The following is a 22,861-nucleotide window of genomic DNA, read 5'->3' on the forward strand; positions in this document are numbered from 1 at the left end:
GTATCCTGCTGCTGCAGCTAGAGGGGTTGGGAGTGGGAGGCACCATTTTTCGATGGTTCTCCTCCTTCCTCTCAGGCCGATCGCAGACGGTGTTGGCGGGGGGGGCAGAGGTCGACCGCGAGGCACCTCCTATGTGGGGTGCCAAAGGGGTCGTCCTCTCACCCCTCTTGTTCAACATCTATATGAAGCCGCTGGGCGAGATCATCCGTGGTTTTGGATTGCAGTGTCATCTGTACGCTGATGATACGCAGCTGTACATTTCCACCCCAAACCACCTCAACGAAGCCGTTGAAGTGATGTCCCGGTGTCTGGAGGCCATGCAGGTCTGGATGGGGAGAAACAGGCTCCGGCTCTACCCTTCCAAGACCAAGTGGCTGTGGATGCCGGCATCCCGGTATAATCAGCTGACTCCATCGCTGACTGTGGGAGGCGAGACATTGGCCCCCACAGCGAAGGTCCGCAATCTGGGCGTTCTTCTGGATACACGGCTGTTGTTGGAAGAACAAACGACGGCCGTCGCCAGAGGAGCTTTCTATCAGGTCCGCCTGATTCGCCAGTTGCGTCCCTTCTTAGACCGGGATGCCCTATGCACAGTCACCCATGCCATTGTCATCTCCCGTCTGGACTACTGTAACGCTCTCTACATGGGGCTCCCCTTGAAGAGCACCCAGAGGCTTCAGCTGGTCCAGAATGCAGCTGCATGAGGGAGCAAATTGAGGCTCCCATATAACACCACTCCTGCGTAGGCTGCACTGGCTTCCGGTGATCTTCCGGGTGCAATTCAAGGTACTGGTTACCACCTTTAAAGAGCTTCATGGCATGGGACCTGGCTATTTACGGGACTGCCTACTGCAACCGACAGTCTTCCAGCGACCAGTGCGCTCCCACAGAGTGGGCCTCCTCGGGGTGCCATCGGCTAGACAATGTCGGCTGGCGACCCCCAGGGGAAGGGCATTCTCTGTGGGGGCCCCAACCCTCTGGACGAATTACCACCAGGTATTCGCCAACTCCCTGATCTCCGGACTTTCCGACGCGAGCTGAAAACATGGCTGTTTCATCATGCAGGACTGGCCTGATAGTTTTAATTGGGAATTTTAAATGGGTTTTAAGATGTCAGCCTAAATTTAAATATTTCATTTTAAACTATTTTAGTGTTTGTAAAAATTGTTTTAATATGTCTGTAAACCGCCCTGAGTCCTTCGGGAGAAGGGCGGTATAGAATTATAAATAAATAAATAAATAAATAAATAAATAAATAAATAAATAAATAAATAAATCCAACCAGCCGAACTGCGATTGGCCACCTCAGTACTTTCCTTGGAAAAGAAAAATGGGTCACTTTGCCTATGCATGGATCATCCCGGGCTAAATGCTGGCCCACTTGGCAAAAGAGAAAATCTTCACTAAACTGGACTTGAAGGAGATGTACTACCCTGTAAGGATTAAAGAGGGGGATGAATGGAAAATCATGTTTAATTGTCATTTAGGTTACTTTCAATTCTGAGTACTCATATTTGGACTGCAGGAAGCCCCTGCCATCTTCATGCAGCTGATTAATTGGGTCCTGCATGAGCACCTATATAAAGGAGCCCTAGTTTACCTGAAAGACATTCTTATCTACACTGAAACCATGACAGAATATGTGAAACTAGTTGGAATGGTAGTCAAAAAACTTCATGCCATCCAAGTGTGTGCTAAACCTTCTAAGTGCGAATTCCACAAAACTAAAATTGACTATTTGGGGTGTTGGATCTCACATGAGAAGATACAGATGGACCCTGAAAAGGTGCAAACTGTGTTAGAATGGGCTCCACCCTGCACCCAAAAACAGTAGTTTCCTGGGATTTGCAAATTTGTACTGCAATTCATCCCATACTTCACCCAAATAGCATTGCCCATCACCAATCTTTTGAAAACCAAAGGGGAAGGGAAACCTAAATCTAGCCAACCCCTAAAGTGGACAACGGAATGCCAAGCAGTGTTCGAAAAACTCAAGCACTTTTTTGCAGTCAGCCCATGCTAAAGCACTGACCCAAATGTCCCCTTTGTCATCCAAGCCATGTGCTTACAAAGTCCAAGAAACTGACCGAGACAGAGTGGAGGTGGGCAGTGTGAGAAAAGGAAGCATATACAGTATGCTGAGCACTCTTAACCTGGAGACATTTTTAGAGGGGAGTAAAACTCCATTCAAGGTGTGGACAGACCACAAAAATCTGGAAGTGTTAAAAACTCTCAGAAGGCTGTCCCTGAAACTGGTCTGTTGGACTTAATACTTCAATTGCTTCAATTTCACCTAGCAGTATCTTCCAGGGGAGAGGAATTTCCTAGCCAATGCCTTTTCAAGGTTACCCCAATAGAATAGCACTAAAGCTGAAGTCATAAGATCAGTCACCATCTCCCAACAGCTAGCAGCCTCAGCCAACACTAGAGGGCAAGGGAAACTCACTAAGCAGATTGTTTACAGTGTTAAAAGCGGCATTAGAAAAAGATGAGTGGTTCAAAGACCATAAAGCCAATTGCATTTTACATGATGGCCTGGCTTGGATTGGGGCCAAGCTATACGTCCCAGAAAGCCAACAGATTGTGGTCCTGTAGAAAAGCCATGCCTCAAAAATGGTGGGACATTTTGGCTTTGTAAAAACCCTACACCTTGTAAAATGTTGATTCTGGTGGCCATCACTGAAAAAACACATTGAAGCCTATGTTGCTAGCTCCCCTATCTGCATTAGCCAAAAGCTATCCAGGGAAGACCCCAGGCCTCTTCCAATCAGTGGCAAAGCCCCAAGTGCCCTGGAATGAAATTTTTATGGATTTTATAGTGGAACTGCTGGAAAACTCAGGAAATAGATTAATTTGGATTATAAGGAATCTTTTTTCTAAACAAGTACATTTTGTGCTATGCTCTAAATTTCCCTCAGCACGTGCCAAGCTGTTCTTGCAATATACAAATATATATTATTTTGCAATTTTGGCAAGAATTCCTAAAATTATTTGGCTTGGCTCCTCCCATAAACCTCAGATGATTGGAGGTATGTGTGTGAACACATGAATGACATTTTGGAGTAGTCCCTGAGATGCTACATTAATTATGTTACCAACAGAACAACTGGTTGATCTCCTCCTTTTCACGGAGGCAGCCTACTCAGCGGATAGCAGCACCGATTTCACATCTTTAAAATTGCATCTGGGCAGGACTATATAGCTATGCCCGAATTGCCCCAAACCAAACCAAACCAAACCAAACCAAACCAAACCAAACCAAACCAAACCAAACCAAACCACAAACCACATCATTGGCTGAATGGATTGCCCAACTACCAGGTACCTGGCCTATAGTCTACAAAGCTCTCAAAGATGTGCAGGAAATGTATAAAAAGAGGCATACAAAAAACGCTTCACGCCAAAAGACTTTAACGTAGGTGACAAAGTTCTACCTCTCCAATCTAGGCAGCAATAGAAAAAAAATACCTCCAATCTAGGCAACAATAGAAAAAAAATTAGGTCCCAAGTGCAATGGCTCTTTTCCTATCATCAAGATTGTCAACCCAGTCTTGCTTCAATTAGACCTACCCAAAACTCTTAGATGTATTCACCTAGTTCTTCACTGTAGCCTATTGAAACTGGCAATCACTTCTCCTCTGTGCCCTGCAATGAAACCACCACCTACTCCCATTTTGATTGAAGGTGAGCAACACTTTGAAGTTAAGGAGATTTTAGACTGTTATAAATATAAAGGAAAAATCTTGATATTTGATTGCCTGGAAGGACTTTCCTCCTTCGGAGACAGAATGGGTAGATGCTTAGCAAGTCCAAGCCCCAAAACTTCTTTACAGGTTTCACAACAAAATTCAGATGAACCCCATTGAAAACTAACTAATCATTTTATGTTTTCTCTTTCTTTTCCTTGTAGGACTGCCCCTGTTAAGGGAGGCAGAATGTCAGCTCTGCCATCTTCAGCTTCTTTGCTTTGCTGACATCCTGCCATAAACCAAACCGGGGTGGTGGTGGGTGGGAGGAGAAGAAATTTGGGGTAGTTAGGTTCAGATTGGGAAGAGGAAGATAAATGAAGGTGCGGGGAGGGGAAAAGAAGCAGACAAGAACCAGAAGTGTCAAACTGGAATAAGCTAGCTGTCAAGGACACCTACATCATGAGGATCCAAGCATCAAAGCAATTCCCAAAACATCAAAATGGAATATTATTGGACCTTGTTGAACTGGTCAAGGTGGGAGGGCCAGGGAAAGGCGAATAATGTAATTTTGGTGTGGGAATATTCAGATCTAGCTTTACCTTTGCTGCAACTGCTTGACTTTAGTAAAATAACCTATGACTTGAACCAAATGAAGTTGAGCATCTTTCTTTCATAAATGTCTAATTTGCCGCAGGTCTGACAGCCAGTTTCATTTCCAGACGATACAAGCATAGAAGTTTTGCAGCTTAAGCATGCAATGAGAAGAAGCCCATGGCTGCATTATATAGGTTTATATTTCAGTTGCATATGGCAGCTGGAGTCAACTTCATGATCCAGGGAAAAGATCCTTTAGAGCATTTCAGACTGCTGTTGGTGCCTCTCCCCTCCCCAGTTTCTGCAGCATCCTGGAATCAAATTCAAAATGCTCTGGAACCTCTGTATAATCCTGATTTTCTTTCTATTTTGTTCTGCTTGCTTTGGTTTCAGTTCCTTGCTTACCTTCCCATTTTAAATATAATTAAGCATAAAACAAGGCACGTTGTTTTGAATGCTATTCAAGATCGTTTTGTAGAATCTCAGAATCCTAGAATCCTCGGGTTGGATGAATCTTGAAGGTTTTCCAATCCAGCCCTCTGTTCAGGGCAGAAAGCCTTAAACCATCCCAGACAAATGACTATCTGATGGAATGTGATCTGGATTCTCTGGAGGGAGAGAATGCATATTCCTTCAAAGTATCTAGTCTTTGAAACCCTTCAGTGATGAAGCAGGAGGTGACTCCAGGAGTCAGGCTGTTGCACTGCTTAATTTCCCAGTGCAATGTTTCTGCCCCCCTGCGGCACACCTATGACAATTTAATTTAATTTCATGTAATTAATATTTTGCTGCAACATTGCTGGTTGCTGTCCATTGCTATCCTGCCCTTTCCCAGATGATATTTGGCTGGTTTCCTATACATTTGAACTAATAAATTCTGAGCTCTTTTTTTTGCACCATAGGAGGTGGCTCCTCTCCAGGGGCGTCTGGGGGCCACTGTCAATGTGGAAATTGACTCCGTGCCTGGCACCGATTTACAAAAAATCCTGAATGAAATCCGTGACCAGTATGAGGGTGTCATGGAGAAGAACCGTCAGGAAGCTGAACCTTTGCACCAATCCCAGGTGAGGAAAGATTTGGCAAAGCAAAATACTAAAATGTCTCTTCTCTTTCAGAAGAGGGAGGATGCAAACATTATGTGAGCTTATATACGTCTGTAGGAGCTAGAAAGAGCACAATGTAAAAATAGAAATTTGTGGCCCTATATGCAACTTCAGTTGACATATAAGAAAGATGCAGAAAACTATGGGTTTTATAAGGAACCATAAGAATTGGACAGAATACTAGAGGGGAGAGGTGATAAATTGATTAAAAACTTTGGTTATACCATAGACTGAGACAATTGGTGCATTTCATTGTTTAGATATATGGAAGGAGAAGCTTTGCTTTCTTGATTCAGGCAGCATTAAGTCATGATAACCGTTGTGACACCATGGAGAATCAATTTATTTTGAGTTACTCGACGCTGGGAATGGAGTAATTCCCAGCTGTTTGAATAAAGTTTATTTTATCACAGACTGTTAGTTGCTACCTATTTGGGTCTGGGTCACAACAGTTCGTTTTCCGGCCCACGAGGAGAAGTAGTCAAAAAATCTTTAACAATGGAGGAGCTCCGTGCTGTGATCACGCAACTTCATCAGCAAGTAGCTTTGTTATCTATACAGATGGCTCAGCTCCAAGCACCAGCTTCTTCCCTTCCCCACAGAAGAGGTCATATTGCCGTGCCAGACAAGTTTGGTGGTACTCAAGCCATGTTTCCTGCTTTTATGGGACAATGCCAGCTTTTTATCAGCCTGAAAAGGGAGGACTTTCCCACTGACCGGGATAAAGTGGGGGTTTGTACTCAGCCTGTTTCAGGTTCTGCAGCTCTCTGGGCCATGCCCCTGATGGTGCAGGATAGTCCTCTGTTGGATGATTTCAGAGGGTTTTCTGATCATCTCCGACTGATGTATGAGGATCCCATCAAAATGCAGACTGCCACCAGATGACTGAAGACCCCAAAGCAGGGCCTGAAACCACTGCAGGAATATATCAATGAGATTTGGCTGCTTAGCCAGGATTCAGCCTGGAATGAGGCAGCCCTTAAGAATGCATTCCAGGATGGCTTATCGGAGGAGTTGCAGGATGAGCTGGTTCGGGTTGATATCCCTCTGACCCTCAATGCGTTGATACATCTATACCTTAGGATTGATGTCCAGTTGTAGATATGGACCAGTCGCCATGCCCCCCAGGAAACACATGTGGTTCCAGTTAGGCGGGAGTCCCTGGCTCCATGGGTGAAGCCCATGGAAATAGGTGTAGCCAGACACCATCTGTCAGTGGCTGAGAAAAATAGATGACGATCAGGAGGGTTCTGCTTGTATTGTGGGGAACCTGGGCACATGGCTGCCTATTGCTCACAGAAGCGACGAGGGGAGCTGGCTCCTGTGCCTGCCCCAAAGCCACAGAAAACCTTGTCGGGAAAACACCCTGAGCCTGATCTAGGGGAGACTCTGGATCGGGCACGCACCATTACCAAGGAACGCCCAGCAGATGTGGAGCCCAGACCCCCCCCGGCACCTGATTTTAGCAGCAAAAGTCTTCTTGTCCAATAATCAGCAGGGGATTCCAGCTCGTGCCTTGGTGGACTCCGAAGTTAACTTTATGGATGCGGCGTTTGCAGCCAAATATTCATTCCCTCAGTGTCCGGTGTATCCTCCCATGCATGTGGACACCAGTGATGGCCGGGTGCTTCTGTCTGGGCCTATTACAGCCAACACACAACGCTTGCACCTGATCATCAGATCTCATGAGTAGGCCATTCAGTTTTATATAGCCTCCGGCCTGCATTTTCCAGTGGTTTTGGTCTTGGCTTGGCTCCGGACACATGACCCGCAGATCTATTGGTCCCAGAACTTCATTGCTTTGCCAAGCCTGTGTGGACCACATCCGCCAGGTCTGCATAGGCCAGCTGCAGGATCCAAACGGGGTGTCCTTGCCTTCCGACCTCAAGGACTTTGCAGATGTTTTCAGAGAGAAGGAGGCAGATCGATTGTCCCTGCACCAGCCATACGACTGCCCCAGTGGTCATAACCAAAGGGCAGACGCACTCTAGAGAAACCGGAGTATTCCCACATCGAAGACCAGCTTCCGCTCCAGACAGTGTTGCCTGTAGAACCTTTCGCCATGTTTCAGGAACCAGTGGATTTAAGGGCTCCAATACGGGTAGTGCAGTGTACAGGTTGCCAGCATTCGGGACTCCCCATGGCTCAAAGGACGGTTCTTCTAGTTACTCTTTCATTCAGATTCAAGTATCTATTTCTTTTTAAAGGAAGGCATACAGGGTGATGACAAAAATTGGAAAAATGATGATAAGGATGAAGATGAAGAATGTATCGGGACTCCCGGTGGCTCAAACAACGGTTCCAGCATCTTGTTGCATGGAAGGGATATGGTCATGAGAACTTCACCTGGGAGGAGGCAACCTCTGTGCAAGCATCTGCCTTATTGAATGCCTTCCATGACAAATTCTCGTCCTGGCCGCATCCGGTTCGTCAGCCCCGGGGAAAAGCCCTGCAGTGGGGGATAGTGTTGTGGTCCGTCAGCAGTCTACGGAGCTGGCAACGGAATGGACAGCGATGATGCTGAGGTGCGGACTCCAGAGCCTCCAGTATCTGAGATTAGTGAGGAAGAGGAAGTGGAGGAGCCTGTTCCTAATGCTCGTACGAGAAGAGCTGCCAAAAGGCAAGGGCAGCTCAAGCAGAGAGGTTAACTCAGGAGTAGGGCCAATAGATGATTGGCCCCTCCCATAAGGCATAAAAGAAGACCAGCACCGGTGTTTCAGTTTGCCGGAAAACAACGTTGCATCTGCGTTCTTTGCTCTGTTCTCTGCTCTGACCTCTGGACATTTATCAGGAAGGGCCTTGGCAGTTTGCCTAATTGGACTCAGGTTCGTGATAACCAAAGAATGTGTGTTTATAAGGATGACAACAATTGGAAAAATGATGATAAGGATGAAGATGAAGAATGTATCGGGACTTCCGGTGGCTCAAACAACGGTTCCAGCATCTTGTTGCATGGAAGGGATATGGTCATGAGACCTTCACCTGGGAGGAGGAAACCTCTGCGCATGCATCTGCCTTAGTGAATGCTTTCCATGACGAATTCCCGTCCTGGCCGCATCCGGTTCGTCAGCCGCGGGGGAACAGCCCTGCAGTGGGGGATAGTGTTGTGGTCCGTCGGCAGCCTAGGGAGCTGGCAACGGAATGGTCAGCGATGAGGCTGAGGTGCGGACTCTAGATACTCCAGAATCTGAGATTAGTGAGGAAGAGGAAGTGGAGGAGCCTGTTCCTAAGGCACACATGAGAAGAGCTGCCAAAAGGCAAAGGCAGCTGAAACAGAAATGTTAACTCGGGAGTAGGGCCAAGAGATGATTGGCCTCTCCCATAAGACACAAAAGAAGACCAGCACCGGTGTTTCAGTTTGCCGGATAACAACATTGCATCTGCGTTCTTTGCTCTGTTCTCTGCTCTGACTTCTGGACACTTATCAGGAAGGGTCTTGGCAGTTTGCCTAATTGGACTCAGGTTCGTGATAACCAAAGAATGTGTGTTTATAAGGATGACAAAAATTGGAAAAATGATGATATTTTGCCTCCATCCTGCATTTTCCAGTGGTTTTGGGCTTGGCTTGGCTCCGGACACATGACCCACAGATCTATTGGTCCCAGAACTACATTGTTTTCCGAGCCTGCAATGTGTGGACCACATCCGCCAAGTCTGCGCATACCAGCTGCAGGATCCAGCCGGGGTGTTCTTGCCTTCCGAACTCAAGGACTTTACGGATGTTTTCAGAGAGAAGGAGGCAGATCGATTGCCCCTGCACCAGTCATACGACTGCCCCAGTGGTCACAACCAAAGGGCAGATACACTCTAGAGAAAACAGGAGTATTCCCACATCGAAGACCTGCTTCCACTCCAGACAGTGTTGCCTGTAGAACCTTTCTCCATGGTTCAGGAACCAGTGGATTTACGGGCTCCGATACAGGAAACGCAGTGGCCCGCCTGTCCACTCCACCAACCGGCACCATATGATGGAGATGAACCACCCGAGTACAGGTTGCCAGCATTCGGGACTCCCAGTGGCTCAAAGGACGGTTCTTCTAGTTACTCTCTCATTCAGATTCAAGTATCTATTTCTTTTTAAAGGAAGGCATACAGGGTGATAACAAAAATTGGACAAACGATGATAAGGATGAAGATGAAGAATGTATCGGGACTCCCGGTGGCTCAAACAAAAACGAAGACCAGCACCGGTGTTTCAGTTTGCCGGAAAACAACGTTGCATCTGCGTTCTTTGCTCTGTTCTCTGCTCTGACTTCTGGACTCTTATCAGGAAGGGCCTTGGCAGTTTGCCTAATTGGACTCAGGTTCGTGATAACCAAAGAATGTGTGTTTATAAGGATGACAACAATTGGAAAAATGATGATAAGGATTAAGATGAAGAATGTATCGGGACTCCCGGTGGCTCAAACAACGGTTCCAGCATCTTGTTGCATGGAAGAGATATGGTCATGAGAACTTCACCTGGGAGGAGGCAACCTCTGTGCATGCATCTGCCTTAGTGAATGCCTTCCATGACAAATTCCCGTCCTGGCCGCATCCGGTTCGTCAGCCCCGGGGAAAAGCCCTGCAGTGGGGGATAGTGTTGTGGTCCGTCAGCAGCCTACGGAGCTGGCAACGGAATGGACAGCGATGATGCTGAGGTGCGGACTCCAGAGCCTCCAGTATCTGAGATTAGTGAGGAAGAGGAAGTGGAGGAGCCTGTTCCTAATGCTCGTATGAGAAGAACTGCCAAAAGGCAAAGGCAGCTGAAGCAGAGAGGTTAACCTGGGAGTAGGGCCAAGAGATGATTGGCCTCTCCCATAAGGCACAAAAGAAGACCAGCACCGGTGTTTCAGTTTGCCGGATAACAACGTTGCCTCTGCGTTCTTTGCTCTGGTCTCTGCTCTGACTTCTGGACACTTATCAGGAAGGGTCTTGGCAGTTTGCCTAATTGGACTCAGGTTCGTGATAACCAAAGAATGTGTGTTTATAAGGATGACAAAAATTGGAAAAATGATGATATTTTGCCTCCGTCCTGCATTTTCCCGTGGTTTTGTGCTTGGCTCCGGACACATGACCCACAGATCTATTGGTCCCAGAACTACATTGTTTTCCGAGCCTGCAATTGTGTGGACCACATCCGCCAAGTCTGCGCATTCCAGCTGCAGGATCCAAACCGGGATGTTCTTGCCTTCCGACCTCAAGGACTTTGCGGATGTTTTCAGAGAGAAGGAGGCAGATCGATTGCCCCTGCACCAGTCATACGACTGCCCCAGTGGTCACAACCAAAGGGCAGATGCATTCTAGAGAAAACAGGAGTATTCCCACATCGAAGACCTGCTTCCACTCCAGACAGTGTTGCCTGTAGAACCTTTCTCCATGGTTCAGGAACCAGTGGATTTACGGGCTCCGATACAGGAAGTGCAGCGGCCCGCCTGTCCACTCCACCAACCGGCACCATATGATGGAGATGAACCACCCGAGTACAGGTTGCCAGCATTCGGGACTCCCAGTGGCTCAAAGGACGGTTCTTCTAGTTACTCTCTCATTCAGATTCAAGTATCTATTTCTTTTTAAAGGAAGGCATACATAACAAAAATTGGACAAACGATGATAAGGATGAAGATGAAGAATGTATCGGGACTCCCGGTGGCTCAAACAAAAACGAAGACCAGCACCGGTGTTTCAGTTTGCCGGAAAACAACGTTGCATCTGCGTTCTTTGCTCTGTTCTCTGCTCTGACTTCTGGACTCTTATCAGGAAGGGCCTTGGCAGTTTGCCTAATTGGACTCAGGTTCGTGATAACCAAAGAATGTGTGTTTATAAGGATGACAACAATTGGAAAAATGATGATAAGGATTAAGATGAAGAATGTATCGGGACTCCCGGTGGCTCAAACAACGGTTCCAGCATCTTGTTGCATGGAAGAGATATGGTCATGAGAACTTCACCTTGGAGGAGGCAACCTCTGTGCATGCATCTGCCTTAGTGAATGCCTTCCATGACAAATTCCCGTCTTGGCCGCATCCGGTTTGTCAGCCCCGGGGAAAAGCCCTGCAGTGGGAGATAGTGTTGTGGTCCGTCAGCAGCCTACGGAGCTGGCAACGGAATGGACAGCGATGATGCTGAGGTGCGGACTCCAGAGCCTCCAGTATCTGAGATTAGTGAGGAAGAGGAAGTGGAGGAGCCTGTTCCTAATGCTCGTATGAGAAGAACTGCCAAAAGGCAAAGGCAGCTGAAGCAGAGAGGTTAACCTGGGTGGAGGGCCAAGAGATGATTGGCCTCTCCATAAGGCACAAAGAAGACCAGCACCGGTGTTTCAGTTTGCGGATAACAACGTTGCCTCTCGTTCTTTGCTCTGTTCTCTGCTCTGACTTCTGGACACTTATCAGGAAGGGTCTTGGCAGTTTGCCTAATTGGACTCAGGTTCGTGATAACCAAAGAATGTGTGTTTATAAGGATGACAAAAATTGGAAAAATGATGATATTTTGCCTCCGTCCTGCATTTTCCAGTGGTTTTGGGCTTGGCTTGGCTCCGGACACATGACCCACAGATCTATTGGTCCCAGAACTACATTGTTTTCCGAGCCTGCAATTGTGTGGACCACATCCGCCAAGTCTGCGCATTCCAGCTGCAGGATCCAAACCGGGATGTTCTTGCCTTCCGACCTCAAGGACTTTGCGGATGTTTTCAGAGAGAAGGAGGCAGATCGGTGCCCTGCACCAGTCATCGACTGCCCCAGTGGTCACAACCAAAGGGCAGATGCATTCTAGAGAAAACAGGAGTATTCCCACATCGAAGACCTGCTTCCACTCCAGACAGTGTTGCCTGTAGAACCTTTCTCCATGGTTCAGGAACCAGTGGATTTACGGGCTCCGATACAGGAAGTGCAGCGGCCCGCCTGTCCACTCCACCAACCGGCACCATATGATGGAGATGAACCACCCAGTACAGGTTGCCAGCATTGGGACTCCCAGTGGCTCAAGGGCAGTTCTTCTAGTTACTCTCTCATTCAGATACAAGTATCTATTTCTTTTTAAAGGAAGGCATACATAACAAAAATTGGACAAACGATGATAAGGATGAAGATGAAGAATGTATCGGGACTCCCGGTGGCTCAAACAAAAACGAAGACCAGCACGGTGTTTCAGTTTGCGGAAAACAACGTTGCATCTGCGTTCTTTGCTCTGTTCTCTGCTCTGACTTCTGGACTCTTATCAGGAAGGGCCTTGGCAGTTTGCCTAATTGGACTCAGGTTCGTGATAACCAAAGAATGTGTGTTTATAAGGATGACAACAATTGGAAAAATGATGATAAGGATTAAGATGAAGAATGTATCGGGACTCCCGGTGGCTCAAACAACGGTTCCAGCATCTTGTTGCATGGAAGAGATATGGTCATGAGAACTTCACCTTGGAGGAGGCAACCTCTGTGCATGCATCTGCCTTAGTGAATGCCTTCCATGACAAATTCCCGTCTTGGCCGCATCCGGTTCGTCAGCCCCGGGGAAAAGCCCTGCAGTGGGAGATAGTGTTGTGGTCCGTCAGCAGCCTACGGAGCTGGCAACGGAATGGACAGCGATGATGCTGAGGTGCGGACTCCAGAGCCTCCAGTATCTGAGATTAGTGAGGAAGAGGAAGTGGAGGAGCCTGTTCCTAATGCTCGTATGAGAAGAACTGCCAAAAGGCAAAGGCAGCTGAAGCAGAGAGGTTAACTCGGGAGTAGGGCCAAGAGATGATTGGCCTCTCCCATAAGGCACAAAAGAAGACCAGCACCGGTGTTTCAGTTTGCCGGATAACAACGTTGCATCTGCGTTCTTTGCTCTGTTCTCTGCTCTGACTTCTGGACACTTATCAGGAAGGGTCTTGGCAGTTTGCCTAATTGGACTCAGGTTCGTGATAACCAAAGAATGTGTGTTAATAAGGATGACAAAAATTGGAAAAATGATGATATTTTGCCTCCGTCCTGCATTTTCCAGTGGTTTTGGGCTTGGCCCCGGACACATGACCCACAGATCTTTTGGTCCCAGAACTACATTGTTTTCCGAGCCTGCAATTGTGTGGACCACATCCGCCAAGTCTGCGCATTCCAGCTGCAGGATCCAAACCGGGATGTTCTTGCCTTCCGACCTCAAGGACTTTGCGGATGTTTTCAGAGAGAAGGAGGCAGATCGATTGCCCCTGCACCAGTCATACGACTGCCCCAGTGGTCACAACCAAAGGGCAGATGCATTCTAGAGAAAACAGGAGTATTCCCACATCGAAGACCTGCTTCCACTCCAGACAGTGTTGCCTGTAGAACCTTTCTCCATGGTTCAGGAACCAGTGGATTTACGGGCTCCGATACAGGAAACGCAGTGGCCCGCCTGTCCACTCCACCAACCGGCACCATATGATGGAGATGAACCACCCGAGTACAGGTTGCCAGCATTCGGGACTCCCAGTGGCTCAAAGGACGGTTCTTCTAGTTACTCTCTCATTCAGATTCAAGTATCTATTTCTTTTTAAAGGAAGGCATACATAACAAAAATTGGACAAACGATGATAAGGATGAAGATGAAGAATGTATCGGGACTCCCGGTGGCTCAAACAAAAACGAAGACCAGCACCGGTGTTTCAGTTTGCCGGAAAACAACGTTGCATCTGCGTTCTTTGCTCTGTTCTCTGCTCTGACTTCTGGACTCTTATCAGGAAGGGCCTTGGCAGTTTGCCTAATTGGACTCAGGTTCGTGATAACCAAAGAATGTGTGTTTATAAGGATGACAACAATTGGAAAAATGATGATAAGGATTAAGATGAAGGATGTATCGGGACTCCCGGTGGCTCAAACAACGGTTCCAGCATCTTGTTGCATGGAAGAGATATGATCATGAGAACTTCACCTTGGAGGAGGCAACCTCTGTGCATGCATCTGCCTTAGTGAATGCCTTCCATGACAAATTCCCGTCCTGGCCGCATCCGGTTCGTCAGCCCCGGGGAAAAGCCCTGAAGTGGGGGATAGTGTTGTGGTCCGTCAGCAGCCTACGGAGCTGGCAACGGAATGGACAGCGATGATGCTGAGGTGCGGACTCCAGAGCCTCCAGTATCTGAGATTAGTGAAGAAGAGGAAGTGTGGGCACAAAATTTTCAGGAGCCAATATTATTGGAAACGGGGGAAAAAATTTGGGTTAGAAATGTTAAATTCACGCAGGCACAGAATCTGAGGGAAAATTTTTATAAAATGTTTTATAGATGGCATCTAGATCCTAAAAAATTATCGTGGATGTATCCAGAAATGCAAGCAAAATGTTGGAGATGTAATTGTGATGACGCTACATATTTTCACATTTGGTGGACTTGTAAGGACATAAAGGCCTTTTGGATAAAAATTTGGTGGATTTTACAAAATGTTTTGAAAAAGAAGATAAAGTTCCTGCCGCAATTTTTCTTGTTGGGAATTATTACGGATTGTACAGTAATTGAGACTAAATTGATTTTAAATCTAATAACTGCAGCAAGATTACTAATAGGACAATATTGGAAGAAAAAAGAAGTACCAACAATAGAAGAATGGATATTGAAAGTTGCCAATTTGGCTGAGATGGCGAAGATATCAGCCTTTTTGAAAGACAATACGCAAGAAAGATACTTAAAGGAATGGAAAAAATGGATTGACTATATTCAACGTAGATATCAGACTAAGAGTTATCAGACTGTTTTTGAATGATTATGATGTATTATTTTTGATTGCTTTTGGGGGAAGTTAGGAATTGATGATTGTAGGGGTATAATTAAGTTGGGACGAAATTTTTTTAGCATATGTTTGTTTTATTTTTAACTATACCTTGTGCTCGTTCCGGGAAGTCGGGGGGGGGAGGGGGGTTGCGAAGGAAGGGGGGAGGAGGAGGGGAAAGGGGAAAAAAAAATTTGTAAAACTTTTTGAATAAAAAAAAAAAAAAGAAGAGGAAGTGGAGGAGCCTGTTCCTAATGCTCGTATGAGAAGAACTGCCAAAAGGCAAAGGCAGCTGAAGCAGAGAGGTTAACTCGGGAGTAGGGCCAAGAGATGATTGGCCTCTCCCATAAGGCACAAAAGAAGACCAGCACCGGTGTTTCAGTTTGCCGGATAACAACGTTGCCTCTGCGTTCTTTGCTCTGGTCTCTGCTCTGACTTCTGGACACTTATCAGGAAGGGTCTTGGCAGTTTGCCTAATTGGACTCAGGTTCGTGATAACCAAAGAATGTGTGTTTATAAGGATGACAAAAATTGGAAAAATGATGATATTTTGCCTCCGTCCTGCATTTTCCAGTGGTTTTGGGCTTGGCTTGGCTCCGGACACATGACCCACAGATCTATTGGTCCCAGAACTACATTGTTTTCCGAGCCTGCAATTGTGTGGACCACATCCGCCAAGTCTCGCATTCCAGCTGCAGGATCCAAACCGGGATGTTCTTGCCTTCCGACCTCAAGGACTTTGCGGATGTTTTCAGAGAGAAGGAGGCAGATCGATTGCCCTGCACCAGTCATCGACTGCCCCAGTGGTCACAACCAAAGGGCAGATGCATTCTAGAGAAAACAGGACTCCAGAGCCTCAGTATCTGAGATTAGTGAGGAAGAGGAAGTGGAGGAGCCTGTTCCTAATGCTCGTATGAGAAGAACTGCCAAAAGGCAAAGGCAGCTGAAGCAGAGAGGTTAACTCGGGAGTAGGGCCAAGAGATGATTGGCCTCTCCATAAGGCACAAAGAAGACCAGCACCGGTGTTTCAGTTTGCGGAAAACAACGTTGCATCTCGTTCTTTGCTCTGGTCTCTGCTCTGACTTCTGGACACTTATCAGGAAGGGCCTTGGCAGTTTGCCTAATTGGACTCAGGTTCGTGATAACCAAAGAATGTGTGTTTATAATGATGACAACAATTGGAAAAATGATGATATTTTGCCTCCGTCCTGCATTTTCCAGTGGTTTTGGGCTTGGCTTGGCTCGGACACATGACCCACAGATCTATTGGTCCCAGAACTACATTGTTTTCCGAGAAAACAACGTTGCATCTGTTCTTTGCTCTGTTCTCTGCTCTGACTTCTGGACTCTTATCAGGAAGGGCCTTGGCAGTTTGCCTAATTGGACTCAGGTTCGTGATAACCAAAGAATGTGTGTTTATAAGGATGACAACAATTGGAAAAATGATGATAAGGATTAAGATGAAGAATGTATCGGGACTCGGTGGCTCAAACAACGGTTCCAGCATCTTGTTGCATGGAAGAGATATGGTCATGAGAACTTCACCTTGGAGGCAACCTCTGTGCATGCATCTGCCTTAGTGAATGCCTTCCATGACAAATTCCGTCCTGGCGCATCCGGTTCGTCAGCCCGGGAAAAGCCCTGCAGTGGGAGATAGTGTTGTGGTCCGTCAGCAGCCTACGGAGCTGGCAGCGGAATGGACAGCGATGATGCTGAGGTGCGGACTCAGAGCCTCAGTATCTGAGATTAGTGAGGAAGAGGAAGTGGAGGAGCCTGTTCCTAATGCTCGTATGAGAAGAACTGCCAAAAGGCAAAGGCAGCTGAAGCAGAGAGGTTAACCTGGGAGTAGGGCCAAGAGATGATTGGCCTCTCCCATAAGGCACAAAGAAGACCAGCACGGTGTTTCAGTTTGCCGGATAACAACGTTGCCTCTCGTTCTTTGCTCTGGTCTCTGCTCTGACTTCTGGACACTTATCAGGAAGGGTCTTGGCAGTTTGCCTAATTGGACTCAGGTTCGTGATAACCAAAGAATGTGTGTTTATAAGGATGACAAAAATTGGAAAAATGATGATATTTTGCCTCCGTCCTGCATTTTCCAGTGGTTTTGGGCTTGGCTTGGCTCCGGACACATGACCCACAGATCTATTGGTCCCAGAACTACATTGTTTTCCGAGCCTGCAATTGTGTGGACCACATCCGCCAAGTCTGCGCATTCCAGCTGCAGGATCCAAACCGGGATGTTCTTGCCTTCCGACCTCAAGGACTTTGCGGATGTTTTCAGAGAGAAGGAGGCAGATCGATTGCCCCTGCACCAGTCATACGACTGCCCCAGTGGTCACAACCAAAGGGCAGATGCATTCTAGAGAAAACAGGAGTATTCCCACATCGAAGACCTGCTTCCACTCCAGACAGTGTTGCCTGTAGAACCTTTCTCCATGGTTCAGGAACCAGTGGATTTACGGGCTCCGATACAGGAAACGCAGTGGCCCGCCTGTCCACTCCACCAACCGGCACCATATGATGGAGATGAACCACCCGAGTACAGGTTGCCAGCATTCGGGACTCCCAGTGGCTCAAAGGACGGTTCTTCTAGTTACTCTCTCATTCAGATTCAAGTATCTATTTCTTTTTAAAGGAAGGCATACAGGGTGATAACAAAAATTGGACAAACGATGATAAGGATGAAGATGAAGAATGTATCGGACTCGGTGGCTCAAACAAAAGAAGACCAGCACCGGTGTTTCAGTTTGCCGGATAACAACGTTGCATCTGCGTTCTTTGCTCTGTTCTCTGCTCTGACTTCTGGACACTTATCAGGAAGGGTCTTGGCAGTTTGCCTAATTGGACTCAGGTTCGTGATAACCAAAGAATGTGTGTTTATAAGGATGACAACAATTGGAAAAATGATGATAAGGATTAAGATGAAGAATGTATCGGACTCGGTGGCTCAAACAAAACGAAGACCAGCACGGTGTTTCAGTTTGCGGAAAACAACGTTGCATCTGTTCTTTGCTCTGTTCTCTGCTCTGACTTCTGGACTCTTATCAGGAAGGGCCTTGGCAGTTTGCCTAATTGGACTCAGGTTCGTGATAACCAAAGAATGTGTGTTTATAAGGATGACAACAATTGGAAAAATGATGATAAGGATTAAGATGAAGAATGTATCGGGACTCCCGGTGGCTCAAACAACGGTTCCAGCATCTTGTTGCATGGAAGAGATATGGTCATGAGAACTTCACCTTCGAGGCAACCTCTGTGCATGCATCTGCCTTAGTGAATGCCTTCCATGACAAATTCCCGTCCTGGCCGCATCCGGTTCGTCAGCCCCGGGGAAAAGCCCTGCAGTGGGAGATAGTGTTGTGGTCCGTCAGCAGCCTACGGAGCTGGCAACGGAATGGACAGCGATGATGCTGAGGTGCGGACTCCAGAGCCTCCAGTATCTGAGATTAGTGAGGAAGAGGAAGTGGAGGAGCCTGTTCCTAATGCTCGTATGAGAAGAACTGCCAAAAGGCAAAGGCAGCTGAAGCAGAGAGGTTAACTCGGGAGTAGGGCCAAGAGATGATTGGCCTCTCCCATAAGGCACAAAAGAAGACCAGCACCGGTGTTTCAGTTTGCCGGATAACAACGTTGCATCTGCGTTCTTTGCTCTGTTCTCTGCTCTGACTTCTGGACACTTATCAGGAAGGGTCTTGGCAGTTTGCCTAATTGGACTCAGGTTCGTGATAACCAAAGAATGTGTGTTAATAAGGATGACAAAAATTGGAAAAATGATGATATTTTGCCTCCGTCCTGCATTTTCCAGTGGTTTTGGGCTTGGCTTGGCTCCGGACACATGACCCACAGATCTTTTGGTCCCAGAACTACATTGTTTTCCGAGCCTGCAATTGTGTGGACCACATCCGCCAAGTCTGCGCATTCCAGCTGCAGGATCCAAACCGGGATGTTCTTGCCTTCCGACCTCAAGGACTTTGCGGATGTTTTCAGAGAGAAGGAGGCAGATCGATTGCCCCTGCACCAGTCATACGACTGCCCCAGTGGTCACAACCAAAGGGCAGATGCATTCTAGAGAAAACAGGAGTATTCCCACATCGAAGACCTGCTTCCACTCCAGACAGTGTTGCCTGTAGAACCTTTCTCCATGGTTCAGGAACCAGTGGATTTACGGGCTCCGATACAGGAAACGCAGTGGCCCGCCTGTCCACTCCACCAACCGGCACCATATGATGGAGATGAACCACCCGAGTACAGGTTGCCAGCATTCGGGACTCCCAGTGGCTCAAAGGACGGTTCTTCTAGTTACTCTCTCATTCAGATTCAAGTATCTATTTCTTTTTAAAGGAAGGCATACAGGGTGATAACAAAAATTGGACAAACGATGATAAGGATGAAGATGAAGAATGTATCGGGACTCCCGGTGGCTCAAACAAAAACGAAGACCAGCACCGGTGTTTCAGTTTGCCGGAAAACAACGTTGCATCTGCGTTCTTTGCTCTGTTCTCTGCTCTGACTTCTGGACTCTTATCAGGAAGGGCCTTGGCAGTTTGCCTAATTGGACTCAGGTTCGTGATAACCAAAGAATGTGTGTTTATAAGGATGACAACAATTGGAAAAATGATGATAAGGATTAAGATGAAGAATGTATCGGGACTCCCGGTGGCTCAAACAAAAACGAAGACCAGCACCGGTGTTTCAGTTTGCCGGAAAACAACGTTGCATCTGCGTTCTTTGCTCTGTTCTCTGCTCTGACTTCTGGACTCTTATCAGGAAGGGCCTTGGCAGTTTGCCTAATTGGACTCAGGTTCGTGATAACCAAAGAATGTGTGTTTATAAGGATGACAACAATTGGAAAAATGATGATAAGGATTAAGATGAAGAATGTATCGGGACTCCCGGTGGCTCAAACAACGGTTCCAGCATCTTGTTGCATGGAAGAGATATGGTCATGAGAACTTCACCTTGGAGGAGGCAACCTCTGTGCATGCATCTGCCTTAGTGAATGCCTTCCATGACAAATTCCCGTCCTGGCCGCATCCGGTTCGTCAGCCCCGGGGAAAAGCCCTGCAGTGGGAGATAGTGTTGTGGTCCGTCAGCAGCCTACGGAGCTGGCAACGGAATGGACAGCGATGATGCTGAGGTGCGGACTCCAGAGCCTCCAGTATCTGAGATTAGTGAGGAAGAGGAAGTGGAGGAGCCTGTTCCTAATGCTCGTATGAGAAGAACTGCCAAAAGGCAAAGGCAGCTGAAGCAGAGAGGTTAACTCGGGAGTAGGGCCAAGAGATGATTGGCCTCTCCCATAAGGCACAAAAGAAGACCAGCACCGGTGTTTCAGTTTGCCGGATAACAACGTTGCCTCTGCGTTCTTTGCTCTGGTCTCTGCTCTGACTTCTGGACACTTATCAGGAAGGGTCTTGGCAGTTTGCCTAATTGGACTCAGGTTCGTGATAACCAAAGAATGTGTGTTTATAAGGATGACAAAAATTGGAAAAATGATGATATTTTGCCTCCGTCCTGCATTTTCCAGTGGTTTTGGGCTTGGCTTGGCTCCGGACACATGACCCACAGATCTATTGGTCCCAGAACTACATTGTTTTCCGAGCCTGCAATTGTGTGGACCACATCCGCCAAGTCTGCGCATTCCAGCTGCAGGATCCAAACCGGGATGTTCTTGCCTTCCGACCTCAAGGACTTTGCGGATGTTTTCAGAGAGAAGGAGGCAGATCGATTGCCCCTGCACCAGTCATACGACTGCCCCAGTGGTCACAACCAAAGGGCAGATGCATTCTAGAGAAAACAGGAGTATTCCCACATCGAAGACCTGCTTCCACTCCAGACAGTGTTGCCTGTAGAACCTTTCTCCATGGTTCAGGAAAGTATCTGAGATTGTATGAGAAGAACTGCCAAAAGGCAAAGGCAGCTGAAGCAGAGAGGTTAACTCGGGAGTAGGGCCAAGAGATGATTGGCCTCTCCCATAAGGCACAAAAGAAGACCAGCACCGGTGTTTCAGTTTGCCGGATAACAACGTTGCATCTGCGTTCTTTGCTCTGTTCTCTGCTCTGACTTCTGGACACTTATCAGGAAGGGTCTTGGCAGTTTGCCTAATTGGACTCAGGTTCGTGATAACCAAAGAATGTGTGTTAATAAGGATGACAAAAATTGGAAAAATGATGATATTTTGCCTCCGTCCTGCATTTTCCGTGGTTTTGTTTCAGTTTGCGGAAAACAACGTTGCATCTGCGTTCTTTGCTCTGTTCTCTGCTCTGACTTCTGGACTCTTATCAGGAAGGGCCTTGGCAGTTTGCCTAATTGGACTCAGGTTCGTGATAACCAAAGAATGTGTGTTTATAAGGATGACAACAATTGGAAAAATGATGATAAGGATTAAGATGAAGAATGTATCGGGACTCCCGGTGGCTCAAACAACGGTTCCAGCATCTTGTTGCATGGAAGAGATATGGTCATGAGAACTTCACCTTGGAGGAGGCAACCTCTGTGCATGCATCTGCCTTAGTGAATGCCTTCCATGACAAATTCCCGTCCTGGCCGCATCCGGTTCGTCAGCCCCGGGGAAAAGCCCTGCAGTGGGAGATAGTGTTGTGGTCCGTCAGCAGCCTACGGAGCTGGCAACGGAATGGACAGCGATGATGCTGAGGTGTGGACTCCAGAGCCTCCAGTATCTGAGATTAGTGAGGAAGAGGAAGTGGAGGAGCCTGTTCCTAATGCTCGTATGAGAAGAACTGCCAAAAGGCAAAGGCAGCTGAAGCAGAGAGGTTAACTCGGGAGTAGGGCCAAGAGATGATTGGCCTCTCCCATAAGGCACAAAAGAAGACCAGCACCGGTGTTTCAGTTTGCCGGATAACAACGTTGCCTCTGCGTTCTTTGCTCTGGTCTCTGCTCTGACTTCTGGACACTTATCAGGAAGGGTCTTGGCAGTTTGCCTAATTGGACTCAGGTTCATGATAACCAAAGAATGTGTGTTTATAAGGCCTTTATTTTATTTTGACTTACTCGAAGCTGGGAATGGAGTAATTCCCAGCTGTTCGAATAAAGTTTATTTTATCACAGACAGTGTTTGTTGCTACCTACTTGGGTGTGGGTCACGAGACATACAGGGTGATGACAAAGATTGGAAAAATGACAATAATAGTGAAGATGAGGAACGTATCCAATACAAACACCAGTTCAGGTGCATTTCATTGTTTAGGTATATGGAATGGAAGGAGAAGCTTTGCTTTCTTGCTTCAGGCAGCATTAGCTCATGATAACGGTCATGACACCATGAAGAATCTGCACACACAAGTGTGTAATTCTTCTAGTTACTCTTTCATTCAGATTCAAGTATCTATTTCTTTTTAAAGGAAGGCTTACAGTGTTATGACAAAGATTGGAACAATGACGATAATAGTGAATATGAGGAACATATCCAATGCAAATACCAGTTCAGGTGCATTTCATTGTTATGTTTGGGGAGATGTATCAACCAAGGTTGACAAGGAGGGAACCATCTGGCAGATAAGAACCCAAAACACATGTGACAAGGACTGCAGCACCTAACTAATTATAAGGGCAACACAAGGAATATGGTCAACGTTGATGCTTCATTGGTGGAGGAGTTGAACACCTTCTTCGCTCACTACGAGTTAAAGGACCAGACCCCGTAGCCGCTGCCCGCCAGCCTTCTGATTCCCAGCCAGTCACTCTCTACAAACACCAAGTGAGAGCTGTATTGAAAGCTGTCAATCCTAGCAAAGCTGCAGGCCCATATGGGGTGCTGGGGAAAGTGGTAA

At 47.0% G+C, this 22,861-nt stretch overlaps 1 protein-coding gene across 1 annotated transcript in view; it reads left to right on the plus strand.

Annotated features, from left to right (window-relative positions):
- LOC131197691 (keratin, type I cytoskeletal 17-like) overlaps positions 1-22,861 on the plus strand; it is a 54,678-nt gene that overhangs the window by 17,426 nt on the left and 14,391 nt on the right. Inside the window, exon 5 of the mRNA XM_058182060.1 lies at positions 5,186-5,347. Coding sequence (XP_058038043.1) covers positions 5,186-5,347 — 162 coding nt within the window. The remainder of the gene's footprint in view (positions 1-5,185; positions 5,348-22,861) is intronic.

Source organism: Ahaetulla prasina, chromosome 4 (assembly GCF_028640845.1).
Source record: "Ahaetulla prasina isolate Xishuangbanna chromosome 4, ASM2864084v1, whole genome shotgun sequence".
Taxonomy (NCBI): domain Eukaryota; kingdom Metazoa; phylum Chordata; class Lepidosauria; order Squamata; family Colubridae; genus Ahaetulla; species Ahaetulla prasina.